The sequence below is a fragment of the Ptychodera flava genome, chromosome 22 (genome assembly GCF_041260155.1).
Source record: "Ptychodera flava strain L36383 chromosome 22, AS_Pfla_20210202, whole genome shotgun sequence".
NCBI lineage: Eukaryota > Metazoa > Hemichordata > Enteropneusta > Ptychoderidae > Ptychodera > Ptychodera flava.
The window spans coordinates 31,487,571-31,508,657 of record NC_091949.1 but is presented as its reverse complement, the minus strand read 5'-3'; the positions used below and the strand labels follow the sequence as shown (position 1 = coordinate 31,508,657).

General features: G+C 37.6%; 1 protein-coding gene across 1 annotated transcript; it reads left to right on the top strand.

Annotated features, from left to right (window-relative positions):
- The first annotated feature begins 6,999 nt into the window (after positions 1-6,999).
- On the top strand, positions 7,000-20,148 carry LOC139123192 (uncharacterized). The gene is made up of 15 exons (XM_070689290.1): positions 7,000-7,110; positions 7,389-7,455; positions 8,332-8,493; positions 9,127-9,206; positions 9,868-10,051; positions 10,319-11,630; positions 12,931-13,088; positions 13,370-13,531; positions 14,092-14,274; positions 14,591-14,752; positions 15,052-15,225; positions 15,595-15,804; positions 16,598-16,755; positions 17,165-17,390; positions 19,306-20,148. The coding sequence occupies exons 1-14, from the start codon at positions 7,066-7,068 to the stop codon at positions 17,372-17,374; spliced, it is 3,267 nt and encodes a 1,088-aa protein (XP_070545391.1). The 5' UTR covers positions 7,000-7,065; the 3' UTR covers positions 17,375-17,390; positions 19,306-20,148.
- Positions 20,149-21,087: the final 939 nt, after the last annotated feature.

Below are 21,087 nucleotides of genomic sequence, written 5' to 3'. Positions count from 1 at the left end.
CTTCTTTAAAGAGTGTAGAAGTAGACTAATCGTTGGGTCCACATTGAATAGAGTTTTAGCTAGATTCCACAGTCATTTCATATATTTGACATAAAGTTTTCAAACGTAGAACTGCTTGTGGAAATAATAGTTTAATACTAATTAATCACAAACAAATCGAAGTAAAGACGGATAGGCCACAGGATTAATTGGCGGCAAGGGCAAAAGGTGTCCATTTCTTGCATGACGGGAACCTCGCTTATTTAACATGGCTTAAAAAGTTACAAAACTTGAAAGTCAACTGTGGAAATAACAACTGAGTGTGACTTAAGTGAACTGAGGGACGGTGGGAGAGTTGCCAAGAACTCCCAGCTAAGCAACGTGAAAAACACTAATGAGGATAAATAATTACAACGCATGCGCGTGGAACGGTATGGTATAGTAAGGTATGGATATTTATTGTAGTGACATTTGCACTCGCAGCTAAACTGTGCAAATGTGACAAAATACAATGTACATTACTGTATAATATAATACGTGTAACCAGCCCACACGGGCTTCAACAATGTGAGCTATCTGTCTACAACAATTTGTAAATAAGAGTTGTAACTTTTCACGTCTGGTAAGTTACTGAAATTATCAATGTCCCTGTCTTTTTGTCATATAATATTTTACGATGATGGCCGTATGCCTTGTGATATAACAAAAACTGTGCTTCCGTTTCTGGGGTGCGCAAATAACAAAATTCACAAATTCTATCTTCAACATCTAGGTCTCGCCTAGCCGTTCTTCAAATAAGCATTGAAATATGTGCCTAAAGCCGCTTCTTGGCATTCGTACTTGAGCTCTAGCATAAGGATGTATGTTGCGCTTTATATGATACAACTAAAAAGCATATGATATTTCTAGTGTTTCGTTTGCCAGGAACCCATATAATGGAAATTTCCCCCATCGCAGGTTTTGACATATGAACTATTAAAAATTAGGAACTTTGCTTACGTAAATCTAGGCGGGATTTATTAAAAATTTGGCAAAAACATTTCTTGTTGAAACACTAGTCCCATGGTTTTCAAATCTAGTTTATAATTTCTAGGGATGTCTGCTTTCTGTTTTACAGTGATGAAATTTCATCATGAAACATTTTGTCATCAAACGATAAATAAAACACCAGTCTCACGCATTTTTTATATATTCCAAGGACCATACACTTCCTCATTTTTGATAGCACCCTAATCTTTTTGTCTACCTGCCTGTCTGTCGGTCTGTCTTTATCTGTCCCTCTGTCTGCCTGTCTGTCTCTGTCTGTCTGTCTGTCTGTCTGTCTGTCTCACTGGGTTTGAAAGCATGTCGCGTTAAATTTGATTTTGTCTGCTGTTGGTTGCGCCGTTTCCCTTTTTAAAACGAAAGTGGTGTATAAAACTTTGGGAATACTACATATTAACACGATTGGAACTAATTTGGGATAATTGGTTGGTCAAGTAATGTCGATTTATTCTATAAGTGTAATCTCATCTGCTTTTCTTTTAATATTACACACTTGTTTTTATGAGTAATTTGCGATATTGCAACATTCAGCTGTACGGCACCTAACACTTTTGAGAAATTTGAAAAATATGAAAATCCAATTATCCAAAATTAGTTCCAATCGTGTTTATTGTAGAATACTCCGCAAGAAGTTTAAGCGCTGCGTCAGCGGAAACGCGTGCATCTACGATTTGAAATTAGTAACAACAGCCTCTACGGATTAAATATTTGATGTTTTCATCACCTCCTCATAATTACGAGGCAATCTCAAAAGTGTCATTTAATAGCCATGTTCAGGCATATTCAGAATCTCGTAAACGTCAGTGGCAGATCTAGACTGAGCTATCTCCAGTGTTCTTCAATGTTTTGCTCGGATGGCTCTCGGTCGATCGATCGATCTCGTGATAACATTCCTAAATGAGACCGTTGTGAACCATAAAACGTGTTCCAGGTAGATGCCTGAGAATAGAGACCAGCGTTTTTCTTCAGTCGTTTCATTGTCCCACACAAAAAACCAGGAAAAAAAGAAAGAGTGATTTCGAAACAACACGGCATTTTCTTTTCTCACGTGTACCAGAAAATATTAACTGTACCTGTATAATTTTTAATTCCATTCTGTCTATCATAAATCTCTAAAATGGGGGATTCATATGTAGATATTAGAAGCAAAATTGGAAAAGTGACCATATTGATCTGCCACGTGATTTGTCACCTGACCAGAAAGTAATACAAATTGTAATGTGGCAACTGAATATCCTCGTCCTGTGATTTTTACGGGTACGACAACAGTTTCTGAAAGGTAGGACCGCCAAATGCGCCTAAATGTTCCTACGATTTTGGTTTGACAGAAATTTCTACCATCGTAAAGATGCGTAAAACACAAGTCAGATGAGTACGCCAAAGTAAGCTGAATTTACTAAAGATACTGTCCATCTTGTATAGCGTCCTGTTTAATTCTTCCTGGAAAAACTCACGATAAAATTGTTAAGCTTCCTTTTGTCGATAGTCTATCTGTGTATTTCCTTTTCTTCTTTGCATAGTTCTTATAAAGTCAACATGAAAAATAAGTATGGCGAATAATAATCTTTATGGTACGGGATGAATATGGCAAATGTTTACAGAACGGAAAACAAGGGCAGAAGTAGTTGTTTCCGGGTTACCTGTTGACGTGAACGATGCTTGTTGAAATAGAAAATGCTGTACGTCAAAGCGTCTACTAAAGATACCAAGTCTACCGTTTCTTTCCTAAAGTTCCTTTGATAGGGGCCTAAGCCCTATACGGGCTGGGCCCCTATTGTATTTACTCTTGATCTTTTCTACTCCTTCTTCTCCTCCTCCTCCTCTTTCTTTTTCATCACCATCACCATCACCATCATCATCATCATCATCATCATCATCATATTCTTCTTCTTCTTCTTCTTTTTCTTCTTTTTTCAGATTTAATTGGTTTCCTTCCCCATGTTGCAAGTGATATAGCTACCTGTTTGCCTTTTCACCGTTTCTCTCCGTCTCGCTCAAGCATCAGTGTCATAGCCATTTCGCAGTTTTTGCTGATTTTTATAGTCCAGCTTTGCCTAGTATTTTCAGTATTTGAACATCATTTGCCATTTCGCATTTGTCTGATTTCATTTTCGCTTTTCGTCTCAAAATTTAAATTGTTTTGATATGTACTTGTCTGTACAGGAGACTAATTTTAGTAATAAACGTTCATTTGAAAAATCAAAATCTTCTTCTCCTTCCTCCGTCAATGTTTTGTCGTCCAAAAACTCAAAAACCGTCGAAGGGTTTATTGGCCCAACTGGTTAGTGGTGAAACTGACCCTTTATATTTTGATTGGTCACGTGACCTGGCTGCCATCTTGTGTTCAAATTTTATATTCCACCATAGTTGCATGAAACTTGCCAAATCGAAAATCTGGTGAGAAATGTTTTGGCCATACTAGACATCATATACCAAATTTCAAGGTCATTTATTCTGTCGTTTTGGAGAAGAAGATTTTCAAGTTATTAAATTGGCATTTTTGCATATCTAGAAAATCACTATATCTCAGGAACTAAAGGAGCTATATGTCCCACACTTGTTGGATAGTGGTGAGTATGGTACCAAATGTTTTCTAAAACGTTTGGGTGACCTTAAATAACCTTTGACCAACTTTAATATACTTTTGCTCCAATTCGAGCCCATTGCACCAAACGACTTGCAATTGGGCACATGGGTGAACTCAAAGACCATATCGTTTGTTACTTTACCATGCCATCTATTTACATGACCTTGCGGTAAGAGTAGACATCAAATCAGGTCCAATAATCATTATCATTCAAGGTAACTATGAAATTTACAAGGTCCAAGGAATATATTGAAAATGACAAAGGCAATGGGGTCATCTTGAACCACGAAATAGTGGTGGTACCAGGTGTCAAGAATGGGTAAGCGTATCCTGCCAGCTAGCTGCACCCGTCAAGATAGACCCAAAGCGACAAATCTATTGTTATTTGGTGAATTCACCAAATTACTTTTGTGAGTCAAAGTTTGATATGCTGTCACTCGTCATCAGAGAAACACACGGGTCATATTTTGATACAACATCTCCTTATCTACCGTAGAACTTCTTAAATTATTTCACTAATCTACTTACTGAGAATCCTTGCCGCACTAACTTTTGAGCTAATAGGCTGTGTCTAACTCGAAAGTCTTCATATGAATTGCATGCTCTACTGTATCTCAGGAGTTGTGAGATATACACACCAACAAATTTGAATTTCCCAAAAAATTTGAAGGCAGTAGCACTTGTGGTTACCAATTTATAGGAATATTTGTGAAATCAAGGTCAAAATCATCTTGATTACGTTACGTTTTTTCACAAAACTTCGCTGCTATATAAGTCCTATAGGTCTCCTCGAGAATTAGATATATGCATAATTAAAGAAGTACAGGCTGTGGTACCCTTTGGTGATCATTCCACCAAATATGAAGTCAGTATCACTTGTGGTGAGTGATCGTTAGGCATATTTGTAAAACCAAGGTCAAAGGTCATCATGGTCACATGACATTACATCAAAAACTTGCTCCTATACTTATTCCTGTCACTGTCAACCGAAAACCAGATCTCTACCTCTTTTTGTCACCTAGAATTAGACATGTGCATAATAAATAAAGCACATCATGCTATGAAGGTCAAAAGTTAATGGTGATCCTGTAATGCAGGTGACAGTTTTGGACCAATACTGGCTATTGTTCAATAGACACCTGCAGTTTTGGACTCTCATACAGGTCAAAAAAAGATGTGCCCATAGCTTAACTAAAGAGGTTCAGCAGTATACTAGACCTTCTTTACTTATTACTGATATTTAAACGATATATTGGGCTCCCTTCATGCGAAGCGTGTCCACAAGCACTGTCCAGCCTCATACGAAAATAGTATTGTGAAGGGTTTGTTTGCGTGACGTTATGCAATTATATCAAACCCTTCAATACCTTTAGAGACACTTGCGAATACCTGACATTGAAATTTAGTGTTCCTACCTCTAGCATAATCAAGAACAAATTCTTCACGCAGCAACGTGTTGCTTATGTTCCATGATGACTTTTAACAAGATAAATATTACAATAACAAGTAAATTTCTGAATTGATGGCGACAAAGACAGCAATTTTAGAAATGAATAAGCAAAAAGTTAATCTTAAAGCTAGTATAACAAATTACATGGGATATGGGATGTGACAATCTATCTTAGGTTGTTGGCAATTCAATAATAATTGGATATATCGTAAGAAATGGTGAGTGGGGAAGTGTGAAACTTTTACGTTAATACATTTTCCAGAAATATATTGTTCCGTTTCGAAGTTATGCAGCTCAAATTGCTGTATTACAAATTTCAGCCCAAAAAAGGTACAGAGATGATAATATCGAAGCATTGGCATTGCCTCTCACTATAGATATCCAAAAATATTCACATACAATTGACTTTAACATAGAGTAAGATAGAAAGGGGTTGCCGACCAAGCAATGAAGCAGCCGTATCATTAGAAATGAAAAATATTACCAAACCAAACCAATATTCAACCGTTGGAAAATATATACGAACACCCATTGAAAGTTACCTTGGATGCAAAACTGAGAAATTTTCAGTAGAAGTTGACACATAATATTCTCATGACAAATTAATATAAGATGACGCCTGTTGATGTTCCATCTGCAATGTGTACTTTTTGTAAAACAATGGATGAAACCATTTTACACTATTTTACAACTGTGAAGTTGCAATTAGTTTCTGACGAACTTTTTTGATACTTGTGGAAGATATTTGTACATGCCATATTTCCATATGGTAACTGCAGAACAAGTTCTGTTCTGAGATAGCACTTTAGCAGGTCACTGTAATTTTCTCATATTGACTGCTGGGAAATTGATCTTATTCTGTAGAGGTGATAAAAATCCCAAAATTCATACATTTTAAATCCTTTCTTTATGGCATTTATGAAGTAGAGTTATGTATAGCCAAACCTAGAGGCAAGCTTGACAAACACATGAAAAGTGGAAGGACTTTTTACCAGTTTTTGACACAGAGTAAATTGTATTGTAATAGTTAACTAAATATGCATAGCTTCCATAAATTTGCATCTTTGTCGTGTAAACATTTTGTTGACAACATTTTCCGTAGGTGCTCATGTAAAGGGACAAATCATCTCTCCAATTAATGCGGTATGGTATTCGAAAAAATGCCGATAGGTTTGTTCCTTCTGTGCCCAACGGAAAACATATCAACATTACAATACCATATATTTGTCGTGTAACGATCTTCTCACGATGCAAGACTACTGGTTGGAGAAGATCCTAATAAACGTGTAAATAGGTGTAAAATGTTTGCATAGTGGCATACAAATTAACTTTTCTGACAAATTTGTGTGCAGGTTGGACGCAACATATAGACCACGCTTGGCAGGAGGAATAGATTTTATGTAATTATTTCTGTCGAAGTCTTTTTATTAAGGTTCTAAGAGAACTGCAGTATTATCATGACATTTTCCTGCATTTCTACACGAAAGTCAATGAAACTGGCAATCAATAGACCATTCAGGGGTAGTCGTTTTGATGAATGTTCGAACACAGTTATTTCTGCAAAACCTTTAATCGTAGGTTTAGGAGCTCGAGATGACTTTTTGCACACGAAATCATGCATATGTATGGTATGGAACAAATAATAGTCAAATTCCTAGTTGGTTGCTAAAAATGTTCAAAACAGTCGGAAAGGTTTCTAATAAAAGTCAGCGACTCATGAATAGTACCATTAAAACTTCTTGAATTCCCTTTGCAGACTTTAAAGATAAAAGAACAGAGATAAATCCATGTAGAAATAGATGTAGAAACTAAAACGTTCACAATAAATTACATAAAACAGGTGTGTCAATTTAAAACTGCAGGGTACTAGAAACTATAAAATAGTTTTATGGGTAACTCCATTATGCGATATGTCACGTAACAACATAAGTCAAACTGTATAAAAAGGCTCACCGTATACACCGATACTTAACGCTGCTGTGTAACCAGCAGACCGCCGATCAAGATGTTATTCGCATTCTCAATTTTTGGGCTTCTTGCCCTGTCTCAGGTATGCCTTTCTCTTCCAGTGTCGACATCATGTAGTCGTGTTACTGGCACACTAGAGATTATCTTGCGGTTTCTGTTAGTGCTTTGATAAAGAACTTCCAAATAATGTCTTGTCTTAGTTTGTCAGCGATGTTGGTAAATTCCTTTCTTTCGAACTTCAGGCAGAACTTGACAGCTAACTCCGACTTCAAAATGTGGATGACTCTACCAGAGTACGATGGTTCTTCGATTGAATGCATGCGCACATCAAATAACAAAACTTTCCATTTGCATTAACAGGGTATATTCGAAGACGGGGGAGTTTGTGAAACTGAATATGTCCCAGAACTCGACGATGACCGTGTTGGTAAGTTTACAATAATTATTGGTCATGAACAGAAATTCATCAAGAAGTTGATTTTTGAGAATGTAGTTTTAGGCCCCTGTCATATGATTGAACACTTTGCGTGAACTGGAACATAATTTCTAATGTGAAGGAGATTGTAATGTGTTTCAAAGTTTGAAGCGGCAGTAAAGACAACGATAAAGTCTTACTTGGAAGAAAAATAAGGTAACCAGATGCATTTTTCTTTGCAATTTACAAGTAAACACATTTTATAAGTCAATGCAACAATGCAAAACAGTTAAAATATTTAAATGACATTTCCTCATATAGTTGTTCCCCACAGTGGATCATGACCAACTTGTTAAAACGTGTAATATTTTCCTAGTTCTTTTTATCAATGAAATTCTTTTTAATTTTAAACGTAAAATTATCATCTTTTAAAAAGCGCAATTTTGTGAAGCGTCTGATTATAGCTTTTCAAGCACAATTTAGCTGTTCCTCTAACATAGGAGAAGTGACTATAAGTATCAAGTAAAGTTTTGAGTAATTTATTATATTATTTAGCAAAATACTGTTATACTGAATCTTGTCAACATCGGTAAATCTTATATCGAGTGTCCATGTGCATTAACAATTCTTCAATGTGGAAATTTTAGATGCCGTCACAATCTCTGACTTAGTACACTCACACCAAGGTTGCACTTTTGTTCTAAATTGCCTTTAACAAAACAAACTTTAGTACTATCGTAACTCGCATCATAAAAACTGAAAATAGACTTCACTTTCAGTGTCTTGAACGCATTATATTATGTGTTTTCATTGATATTTCGTTAATAGTTTTCGTACAGCACATTCACTGTAAAGGTTCTTGACATCGGTAATCATTATGTCCTTCAGTGTGTAGATACGAGCTCGACATTGACCATGATTACTGTATGACGTACAATGGCGACACAATTGTGAGTGACTGTGAGGACCCAGATGGCAATACCGTCGAATGTGTCGCTTGCTATATGAGTGACCCAGACTGTGCTGGCACCGATAGAGCAATAGCATTTGGTAAGTATCTTATCGAACAACGAAAGGTTATGCTACTACTAACAGCACAAACCAAAGACGCCACACACACACCATACATTTTGCATGTCTATGACACGATTTATTTTCTCATAGGTGTCTTTCAACTCAAATGTATGATGTAGATTCTACTAAGCTATATAGGCGTTTAGTTTGGCAATAATCTTTATTTGTTCAGGAGATCTTAAATAATGAAACGCATGTACTAAACGTACTGAATAGAATGCAACATTCTTTTTCTATCTTTTATGAAACTACGAGTATTCTTATCTGTTAAAAACAGATACAGGAAAGGGACTAAATTATTTGCACAGCCTGTCAGTACTCTGTTCAATTGTGAAGAAATGAGTCGAAATACTCTGTTGAAATTATAAAAGCACACTTTTTGTTATTAATCGTCAACATAGATGAAAAGAATAAAGTCAACACCGAAAAAGGAACATACCACAAATAAGCAACAAATCAAGTAAAAATTTGATATTTTTAATACGCTTTTGACTGAATACATTTTTTTCAAATATAAAAGGAGCAAACCATTAGGAAATTTCACTTCTTTACACACTGCAAGGTACCACTAATCTTTCCCTCACAACCAGTCTCATCATTGTACTTCAGAGGATGCTACCCTAGCTTGTGATGGTGTACAACGTCGAGTAATTTCTGTCAATGGAGGGATACCCGGGCCACCGATTCGGGTAAGTAGTATACAAAATATATGCCCAGTGTAAGCGATGTATGTATTCATTGCTTCGATGAAATAAGTGTGCGATGTGTGATAGTTGAGTGCGAGTGTGAGTGCTTCATGAACTCACAACATGTGGAGAAGTCGCAGTCAGAAAAATGTAACAACTTAGTCCGGTTATAGAACCACTCTTTTTGAGACTTGGGTATTGGCCGAGCGGTTCTGTCTGGTGCCTCTCCGCTAGATGACTGGATGCCGTATGTTTCCGTTGGAACCCCGATTGAAGACACCATATTTTGTACCCTTGGTTGATAGCTTTGCTGGTGGACAGAATTGTCCCCAACAGAATGGACAAGTGGATAGAATTGGCCCAGTGTAAGCGATGTATGTATTCATTGCTTCTACAAAATTTGTGTGCGATGTGCGATAGTTGAGTGCAAGCGTCCAGTTATTGAACCACTCTTTTTGAGAGTGGGGATTGAGCCAAACGGTTCTGTCTGTTGCTTCGCCCTTAGGTGACTGGGTGCCGTATGTTGTAGGTTCGAACCCCGATTGAAAACACCGTCTATGTCAGTGTGCAGGACAAGATTCATATGAGTAAACGAAAAAGGCATGATTTCTTGACATGCCTCTTTGCTTGAACGCGCTCTAACACATTTCATATCGTTCTGCAGGTAAAGTATGGAAGTATCGTACGTATTCAATTGCATAACAATATGATGGAAGACTCAACATCGATGCATTGGCATGGTGTCTATCAGATGAGAACTCCCTGGATGGATGGCGTACCATACATCACGCAGTGCCCTATCCCACCAGGTGCCAGTTTTGAGTACGCTTTCTCTGCTATTCCACCAGGTAAATTATTCGTATTCAGGTGTATAAGGTGTGACCTTGTGTTAATATGTATTTGAAAGCATTTCTTTCTCAATATTTCTAGTTGAATGACTGTTCCCACTTGTTGTGTTATATACATTTCTTTTTTGTCGGCAACAAATATATCTTTAATTAATGTTTACAGTAAAATATTCAGTCGATATTTTAAATACAAACAATAGAAATCAATAAATTCACCACTCTAATTCAACAATAGCTTGATATCATTCCATTTCTTCTCATATGCAGGGACATTTTGGTATCATTCTCATGCTGGTGTCCAGTTTTCAGAAGGAATGGCTGGGCCATTAATTATCTATGAAGAAGATGAACCAAATCAGAAATATTATGACTACAATCTTATTGATCTTGACGATGAGCGACATTTGCCAGAATATGATCAGTTTATCATGATGGTGTCCGACTGGCAACATGAAGAATCTCACCACATGTTCGAGAAACTCTTCAAAGCTGGTGGTTGGTACATCAATGGTACCAGATTCGATGGTGCTCGTCAATTTGATGGCGTAGAAATCAGTCCTATCCCCTACGCATCCGGTTTGACCAACGGTCGTGGACGCTATGACCTAAACGACCCACAAAAGCGTACTCCTTATTACGGCTACTCTGTTAAGGCAGGTCACAGATATCGTTTCCGTGTTATTGGTGCTACGATGGTTTACTCATACCGAATCTCAATCGACGATCATAAGCTGAAAGTGATCACGTCTGATGGTTTTGATCTCAATCCTCAAGACTTTGATTACATCATTGTATCTGCAGGTGAAAGATACGACTTTGTATTAGAGACCAAATCCGATCCCGAATTCACCGAATATCAGGTGCGTGCTGACACAATGCGGTTTGATGAAGAGAATCGTCGTCCACTGAATGATACAAATGCTTCTGTATTACGTTATGCTGATGAAAGTGGCGTCTTTCTCACTGACAATCTACCACCAGATAGATGGCGTCACTGCAACAAGGAGACGAATCCTTGTTACACACTCAACTGTCCGTTTGGACACTATCCTTCTTGGTCCGGTGCTATATGTACCGCAATCGCTGATATGACCCGTTCTCCTAGGGAACTTGCCTTGGACCCGACACCAAAGCATGTCATCAAGGAAGCCCAAGTTTTCATGAACTTTGTTTTTGGAGGTGTAGGCGGTGTGGCTCTGGGCAAAGCTGAACCAGGACAAAAACCATCACCAGCATGCAATGGTAAATCGTTCGTCTACCCAACGGCTCCCCCCTATGACCCAACATCAACTCTTACCGAATGCGAACCAGAATGCGATGCCGCTGATCACCATACTGTTTGCCTCTGTACCAACTATGTCACCATGACTGTACATAACTATCAGTTTGTCTTCACGAGCGTTGGATCAGGCGGTTCCAAGAATGGGTCCCTTCACCCAATTCACATCCATGGTCACAGTGTATTGGTGACAAGGATGGGATTTCCAGAACAGGACGACGAAGGCGAATATATTAGGGCCAACCAGGATGTTTGTTGCCCTTGTCCTGACGATGACACTCAATGCTGCTCTCTGGATAGGTGAGATGATATGCAACTATGAGCTAAATTAGTGTTTTCTTCATCCTTTAGACAAAATTGTGCTGATGAATAAGCAATTTGAGAAAGCAGCCTAAGCATGATTATGAATGTTATTAAGCAAAGTTGATTCTCCGTGTTTTACCCATTAAGTTTCCATCTGTCACAATGTTATGCTACAATGTCTCAATGTTATGCTACAATGTCTTCAAGGTGCACCTGTAAACTCCGATATCTATATGCAAATCGTTTATGGTTCCCTATTTTACTGTCTGTCTGTCCCGTGCAGTATGTTAAACATGTCAAAACATACGCACATGGCTATAATATTAATACAAAACGGGAAAGAAAACACGAACTTAGGAAAACATACTTTAGCTTTCAATACATACCTTCACTGTATGATATGCATCATCTGAGGAGTTAGATTAAGGAAGACAGTGTCAATCTATTATTTTATATTTCCTTTCATTTCCCTTCCCACATTAATAGCTCTCAAATCTTCTAGATTAACATCGGTTGATTGTCAATAAAAACTAGGTTGAACGTGATCATATGGCATATGCAGTTAAACTTGAACAAATTTCTTAACGATCTTCTCCTAATGGATGAAATCGTTAGTCAATTGGGTCTACCCATCTAACTCGTTGTGATTTAAAATATTGACAAAAATACTGCAACCTTACAAGCATGTGAAGTGGAAATCTCAGAGTTACTGGCTATACTTATCATGCCGCTTACAATACACATGCCAAGAGACAGATCGCAGGTCAATCATTTTGACGTTTGATCACTATCGTAAAGGTGTTTGTCTCTTTCTATAGTGATTGATGTGCTGTATGAATATAATAACCCTGAATGTAGACGAAAATAATTATTCGCATGTCTTTACTCTGTGCCGTCTAAGAACTGATACAAACATCATTGTTTCAGTTACCATCATCATATCTTTTCCTCACATTTTGCCGCTTGTATTGCCATTCTTTAACAAAATCGTGTAATCATCTCTTGCATATTGATCATATAGAACATGGATGCAGGATGCACTCTATACTCCTTACTGGCCATACAATATCTATTGTAGATCATATAGAACATGTGTCGACACTGTCAGTCCAGAACATTGTACATGTTAAAAAAACAACGCCATTTACATGTCAAGTAAATGCGCTCAATACATTTCAATAATACTGAACTCGTCCCACAACTTAATTACAAATATGAAAGTACTGTGCAAGTAGATTCGTGCCCGTTCTTAAATCATAAATTCTGCTATAAACATCTTAAAAAATCCGACCGGCAGTGTAGCGGTGCCATGTAATAAACCACGTTGGAAGAATGACACCTGGAACGAAGATCCGGACTCCATTCCCATGAACCTCTACGATCCACCTCGAAAAGATACAATTCTGCTACCTTCTGGAGGATATGTTATCGTACGCCTTGAAGCCGATAACCCAGGTATGTTTCTATTTCCATATGTCTTGTATCAAAGTCTGCTCTTCATACTCCTGTCTAGGTTAGGTCTTAAGCTCAAACATCAGGCTTTTAAAGATTTTAAGGTACTACAAGTGACATATTCACAAAAGCTACATCGTCGACTTGAAAAAAATCATCATAGAAAAGCAATCAAATAAACAGAAATTGTATTTTAGAATTTATGCATATCACGCTCTTATTTAATCAATTCTACAACGGCTCTTTGCCATTTCATTTAAAAATACTTTCCTTTCATACATAAGGTTGGTGGTTTATACATTGTCATATTGAACACCACTTGCTTGGTGGTATGGGCATAGTACTAAACAGCCAGCCAGACGACCAGCCAGGACCACCAAGAGGATACCGAGGATGTGGTGACCAGAGCGTGGATGATGATGAATTATGGGAAGCAATAGGCAATGGTAAGGATTCCCACGCCTATACGTTTGTTGTTAATAATACGATGTTTCAAGAAAAACCTTCATAGAATTTGGAGCAACAAGTCGTGTTTGTAAAGGTGAATTACACAAAAGTGGCGATTCACTTACGGGCAGACATGAGGCAATATCATAGCATTGTGTTCTGATGTTCTAGTGTTCTGATGGCGCAAATATAGCAATCTGATTGATTTAGACTTGACACTAACTGTGCTATATTTGTGATATAGCAGGGTTGGAACACGCACGAGCTCTCACCTAGAGAACATAGCGTTTTTTGACGTTTCACATAAGCATTTCAATAAAATACTCTTATAATACAATAGCAATGAACCACCTCAGCGGCGGTATACCACTCGGTTTTGCCCAGTTCACTCCATATATGCGCTTGCTATCGCTCGTGTACACAGATTGTGACTTTGTCACAATCTAGTGGTATACTGTGGCTTGGTCGGGTTTAAATAAAGCACGTTGGCGATTTCTTTTTAATGGCTACAGCGCACTTACTGATGATCTACCGTCAATGGATGTTTATGTTCTTCTAGAACCCGATCTGACAAACGTTGCTGTAGGCGGAGTAGCTACCACTAGTGGTGGTGATAACCCTGAATATGGAAATGACGGCGACACACAAACCTGTGCCTTTTTGGAAAGTGAAGATCAGACATGGTGGAAAGTTGATCTTGGTGACAGCTTCAAAATATACAGAGTTATTTTGAGAAGACCACGTAAGCAAACATCTCTTGCGTTCACCTGTACTTAGCCATTGAGGACTCGATACCTCAATATAAATTTCTGTTAATTTGTAATTGTAGTCCACTCTCAGTATCGTACATTTGTATTTCAATATACGCAAACTCACACTGTGAAAATTAGTCGACGTCAAATTTGGTTCAGTTTTCTAAGGTCTTCAGATTGTGATTATATGTACGAAACGATGTTAATTATGTGTGTCAACACACCAACGAACGTCACTCATGCTTGATTGCAAAGTACGAAATAATTTTTCTAATTTTACTTCATGGTCATTTGTCGTTACTTCAGCGGACAAATGGAGAAGCGATTTACGCTGTGGTTCTGATTATCCCTTATCTGATGGAAGTCCGGCAGAATGTGATCCTGGTGGAATCTATCCATGCTGCTCCTCCTATGGATGGTGTGGGAATACTCCGACCCACTGTGACTGCGACACATGCACAGACTATTGTAAGTGCAACATTCATGATTTAATGGATACCTTCAAGAATAACGTTTTGAATAACCCTCAAAAGAAACAAGTCCAATTATCACTATCACTTCAAAATAAACAGATTATTTACAGGATCAAAGTGACAAATACTAAATAGGGTCATCTTGAATCAGCGTACTGTTTAAGCACTTAGCTTGTTTCTTACGGCTGATATGTGTCTTAGGGTTGCCAATTGACAATGCAAAATCTTGAGAAACTGTATTGATAAGAATGAACAAATATCTAACTAGTGTAGCCCTTTCATTCTTTCTTGCAGCAAGCACCGCCACCTGGAGGTCGACAGATGTATACTGCGGACCAGGCTACCCGGCCGCCAACGGAGAGCCCGCCGAGTGTGATCCCAACGGAGAATTCCCGTGCTGCTCACCTTTTGGCTGGTGTGGCAATACCCCAGACCATTGTGACTGTGACGACTGTTCTGACTACAGAGGTAAGGGGATCTGTAGAATGCTTGTCAGCAACCTTTCGTATGTTAAATAGAATACAGAGTTCAGTTGAAAACAAAACATGCACTGTGCGGAGGAGGTGTGAGGAATATTCACCTCATATGATCGATATTGTTACGTTTTAGTATGAAGAGTTTTTCTGGTACACAAATTCCATAAAAAGTATTCCTGACGAAAGCTAAATATGACGGTATTGTCGTCTTGTCACTGTCCTGAAAGAAGTGTTCGAGGGAGTAACCTGACATTGCAATCAGCTATCAAGACCAATAACTGTTTCGAAGATACACAAATTAATTGCATGAAGAAGCAACTTTCTAGAGGCCCTTTCGGGCATTGTTTTCCTCTCTGTTTAGGTGGTGGCCTCGTGAACACCGTCATAAGAGTTGGTTCAGAGGACAATGTCGAGATTCATCATCAATGTGGTGAGGCCCTGACAGCAAGAAAACTCGCAAGGGAGGTGACAACAGTCGACTGTATTACACCTATCATAGGTCGCTATGTTAGCATCCAGTCCGACCGTGGCAATTCTGTAAAGCTTTGTGAAGTGTCCGTCATGGCGCTTGGTGAGCGATATATACATTATGTCTGCTTTTGCTCAACATTTGCATAAGACTCTGTGATCACCGTTACAACAAGCGCAAGCGGCAGTTTTTCTACCAGTCTCTGTCGTTTATTAGCGTACAGCAAAGAATGTAGTGTGACTATATCCATTTGAAGAGTCACAAATACGTTCTTTTTCATAGCGTGAAATATAACATAGGAGTTAAATTTCTGGTGTTTGTAGTTCTGACCGACCGTTTCCTGTTGCATATTCATCAAAATGGAGAATGCATTAGACAAAATATGTATGTACATGTACAATGCTTGCAGAAAACATGCTGTTATACATAGAAAAGATGTTAAAAAATAAAAATAAAATAATACTAAGAATGCAAGAAAGTATAAAAAAAGAATTTAAAGAACAAACGCAATTGTCGTTACAGTAATTTGCAGAACGAAATATACCAGTTTCTCGCGAAAAGAAAGACATTAACCACAGTGATGAACATCTTTTCTCTTTATAAATGATATCATATTGTTTCCTACTTACAAATAACGAAACATCGTAGACTACAACCAAATTAATTCAGGCAAACATTCCTGCAAAATGTCAGATTGACAAGCTTTCATAAACAGCGATTTGAAATACGATAACAAGGTAAACATTTCAAAGCTGGCCCAACTTTTGATCACTTAAGACATGATATCAATGTTCAATTACCTCTGTAATGGTTATTGAAACATGCCATCCGCTGATTTGTGCACAGATCATCACAGTTAGTCAATGCTTAAAACGTGTATTTCTGTGATACACAGAATATCCTGTTGAGCAGCCGACATTCGATTCTGGTTGTGGTATACCACATGATTACGATGGCGAGGAAGGAACTATCATCTCGATGAACTTCGATGGGACTACTCTGTATGATAATAATGCGTTTTGCGAGTGGCGCCTAACTGCACCTGAAGGCAAAGTGAGTAATATGTAAAGAACGAAATAAAGTATCAAAGGACAAAGTATATAGACAATTTTAAAATGGCAATGACTGAATAACTTTAAATAACCAAATATGCCAACTTCCATCTCTGATATGACGTCCTAATCCGATTTCGTAGATATTAGTATTTCCCTTCAGCACACCATAACGACATGTCTCTAGTCATAATATGTAATAGTTCTTCCGATTTTACGTTTTCTTTACATTATTTCCACTAACTTTTAGCTTTAGACATAAATGTATCAGACAACTGTTATTATCTAATTTGCAAGATTAAGACAGTGAACTTGAAAGGCATGAGCAGTATCGCTGTTATCCACATTCCTTTTGAAAGTGTTGACATCATACAGAGAACGTTATGGATTTATGTTTTGATTTTCTTCAGAGCATTGTCTTGAACTTTGTGGCTTTTGACTTGGAGGAGGATCATGACTGGCTGTTTGTAGGTGACGTTGGAGACGATCCATTTGCAGACTATACCGGTTCAACTATTCCCGAATCACTCGACACGGCTACCAATGAGATAATTGTACAATTTGTAACCAATGGCGATGTTCAGGCCACAGGTTTCCAGATCGACTGGGTGGCGGTATAAGACATAGTGATGACGGGTAAGTTCTTTAGAGTGACAAGTACATTTTATAAACTACCTCTAACAGCTACTAACATATATGATTACATGAAATCAAATTATATATACCTTGCTATATGATTATAATAAAAAGTATGTCACATTATAGATTATTGCCTAAATATATGGTTTATGTGCCAAAGTTCAGGTGACAATTAACCCGACGCTAGGATGGCAAATTGTCTCCTGTTGCGAGGGCACATAAGCCGATGTATTCAGGCAATAACATTTTTATTTATAGGATAAAGCCCGGGTACGAGGACCTTCTGGTATATAAAGTCCAACCCAACGATAAAATGTCGAGGCCGCAGGCCGAGACATTTTATCGTAGGGTTGGACTTTATATACCAGAAGAGCCCGATATGAGGGTTTTATCCGACTTAAAAACAATCACCCTAACTGATATATTTTCGTTTTCAATGTGTTTACGTCAACCGTCCCCTTTGTCAATATAACATGTTTAGGATATGAATTAAAACTTTTATTTGTGAAATAGCCTTCCAATGTAATTGAACATCCTATAAATGCCCTAGGGCACATTATATAAATGCCCTAGGCACATTAGTTGAAATGCCCTAGGGCACATTAGTTTATGTTTGTACCACAGCAGATTTTGCGTTGCAGCTGGTTTCCGCTGTGTTACCAAATTTGAATATTAAAACGTACCAGATGTCTTCAGATTATGACATGTTCACTTTTGATCGGACAGTACTTTACTCTGGCGCTGTCATTCGTTTCTGGAATTTGGTGACCAAGGCTTTACGAGTAGATAAAACACCCTAAATTGAGCAGTCTGATTGGTCAATCAACAGTAGATAGTTTTTATTAAATGTCTAATCACAGTTAACCCTTCATAACACTAAGTTTCCAAGACAAGAAATTCACCTTTTGAAGCTGACGATTTTCTTGTGGTTAGTAAGCTGAGATCCCCTTAAATTATCTATTTTCGGAAAGCCTAGATATAGGGAAACATTTGGGTTGCCATAGTTTTACCGTTGTTTACACATCTATCACGTGACAGGTGAGTTGCATAATCTTTTAACAATCGGTTTTCCCTGTGGTTTGTTTCAATGCTTTGAGATATTTTGCTGAAGTTTGTAAGAGTGCAAGCTGTCCTAAAGATCTTCCGAAACATGTCTCAGGATTTTTTAAAACGTTCTAAAACAGTTTTTGTGCAAGAAAACTTCCAGAGTGGTGAATTTAACCCTAGATGATTTCTTTAAAATTGTGCTCTAAAAAACTAAGCAAGATATAAAAATTAAGAGACACACTTTGAAAGAGCGTCTGGACAGCTTGCATTCCAGAAAGTTTCGGTCAGATATTTTCAGGTATCGAGACAAAACATAAGGGAAACCCGATTTTTAATAAGGTTATGCAAATTGACTTTCACGTGATAGTTATGTAAACAATGGTGGTACTGTGGTTACCAAAGTATTCCCTATATCTAGGGTTTCCGGGGTTTCGGGGTTCTGAGCTCATTAATCACCAGAGAATTGTTAGATTAAAAGGTCAATTTCTTGTCTTGGAACCTTAAGTTACGTGCTGGGCATTCTCAAACAATTTTATAATTATCGACCAGCATCGAACAGTTTTTAACTAAGGTCAAAATAGCAGTGCGGGCATGAATACTTTACATCTACCTTGACGTTGAAAATGTCGGAGGGCTTTATCGGGCCTGGTACTATAAAACCGGTCCGTACATCGTTCACGCGGTACGTTAACTCCCACGATGTCGGTGCACTTATTTGCACTCACACGAAGGCATGTAATAATAACAGTTAACGTACATTTATCACATACATTAGATTGTGCTTGCTATGTAAAAAGACGACGACATACTTAAAATCTGAATCGCTTGCCTCCATTCCTACATTTTTACAAATGTTCTATTTCAGACTGTGTGTACCCAGGGATGGCAAGGCCTAGGAGAACTTAGGATTCAACCTTCCCTTTCTACACGTCCAGTTTTTCGCTAGTTTGATTTTCGATTGTTGGACTCATTCATTCACCGAAACGAACATTGAAATATAAATTAGATGTCTCTTACCAAAATACAACAATACTCTTACAAGTCGCTATAGAAGGAAAAGCAAGTAATTATTTCAGAAGGATGAGCAACATACGCAGATATTACACTAGATTCTAATTTTTTTTCTTTGACTTTCGATAAATAACTCTGATAGGCACATTTAATTATTAGTAACGAAACAAAATGATAGCAGAATATACGTCAGTCGCGGATTTTGCACCATAGAACAATGGGAATGTTGAAAAAATGTTTGCAAAGGGATGTAATTATCTTTTATAAATAATAACTACAGCAGTAGTCAATCAAATACAACGTTACGGCGACCATTGCTGTTGTCTGAAAGCAATATGCTTCAGTTTATGTGAATCAGATGCTACTGGAAATGTGATTGTTTGCAACCAACTCGAATATGTCATTATGTAAATTTCGCTTATGTTGGCTGCAAAACAGAGAAGGCGAATTCATCGTTGATATTGCTGCAGCGTGTTCCGAAAATCATTGCTGTTTGCTTTGATCTATGAAATAACTCCCATTGGTTCAACTTAATGTTACCAGAATTTAAGGGAAAAAGTGGAAAAACAACAAACAAAATACATACATTAATGTAGCTTGTCATCAATTTTCGGCTAAAGTGTAACTTATCTTTCCTCTACGTAGCAAAAATACAATAACTTTGAAGACTATGAAATAAATATCATTTAGTTGCATCAATGAATGTTTATAGCTTTTTTATCAACTTCCTACAATATGTATTTGCAACTCTCAAAGGTTCATCAAGAATTCACAGAGGGATCCTGCTCTATGGATATTCAATAAAGATGAAATGTAAAAAAGGACAAAAGCTCACGAGGCAAAAGATTATCTTGAACATAGCGACATCAGCCGGATGTACTTAAGTGTCGAGGTATTCGGATTCTTCAGAAAAATTCCCTGAGTTTTACAATCAGACTGGTACTAATAACCCTTACGGTACCTACTCATTTACAAAAGAAATAACTTAATAAGCGATCAAAACCCTACACCCCTCTTTGAAGAAGTGGTGCCATAGACTAAACAAGTTGCTATAATTTTTAACGACTCTCCGTGCGTACAATATGTATGTATGTATGTATGTATGTATGTATGTATGTATGTATGTATGTATGTATGTATGTATGTATGTGTGGATGGATGGATGGATGGATGGATGGATGGATGGATGCGGATGTATGTATGTATGTATGTATGTATGTATGTATGTATGTATGTATGTATGTATGTATGTATGTATGTATGTATGTATGTATGTATGTATGTATGTATGTATGTATGTATGTATGTATGTATGTATGTATGTATGTATGTATGTATATGTGTATGTATGTATGTATGTATGTATGTATGTATGTATGTATGTATGTATGTATGTATGTATGTATGTATGTATGTATGTATGTATGTATGTATGTATGTATGTATGTGTGTATCCTTTATGTATGTATGAAACGCTTGTGGCCCGTTGTGTACGGAGGACTGGAGATGGTATATCACACCCTCCACGTCTGTGTGGAATCTTGGTGTCGGACCAAATCAACCAAATATGCAAGAACGGGTATCATTTTTTATACCATATCAGCAAGATCCGCAAATTACTTGACAGAAGTACCAC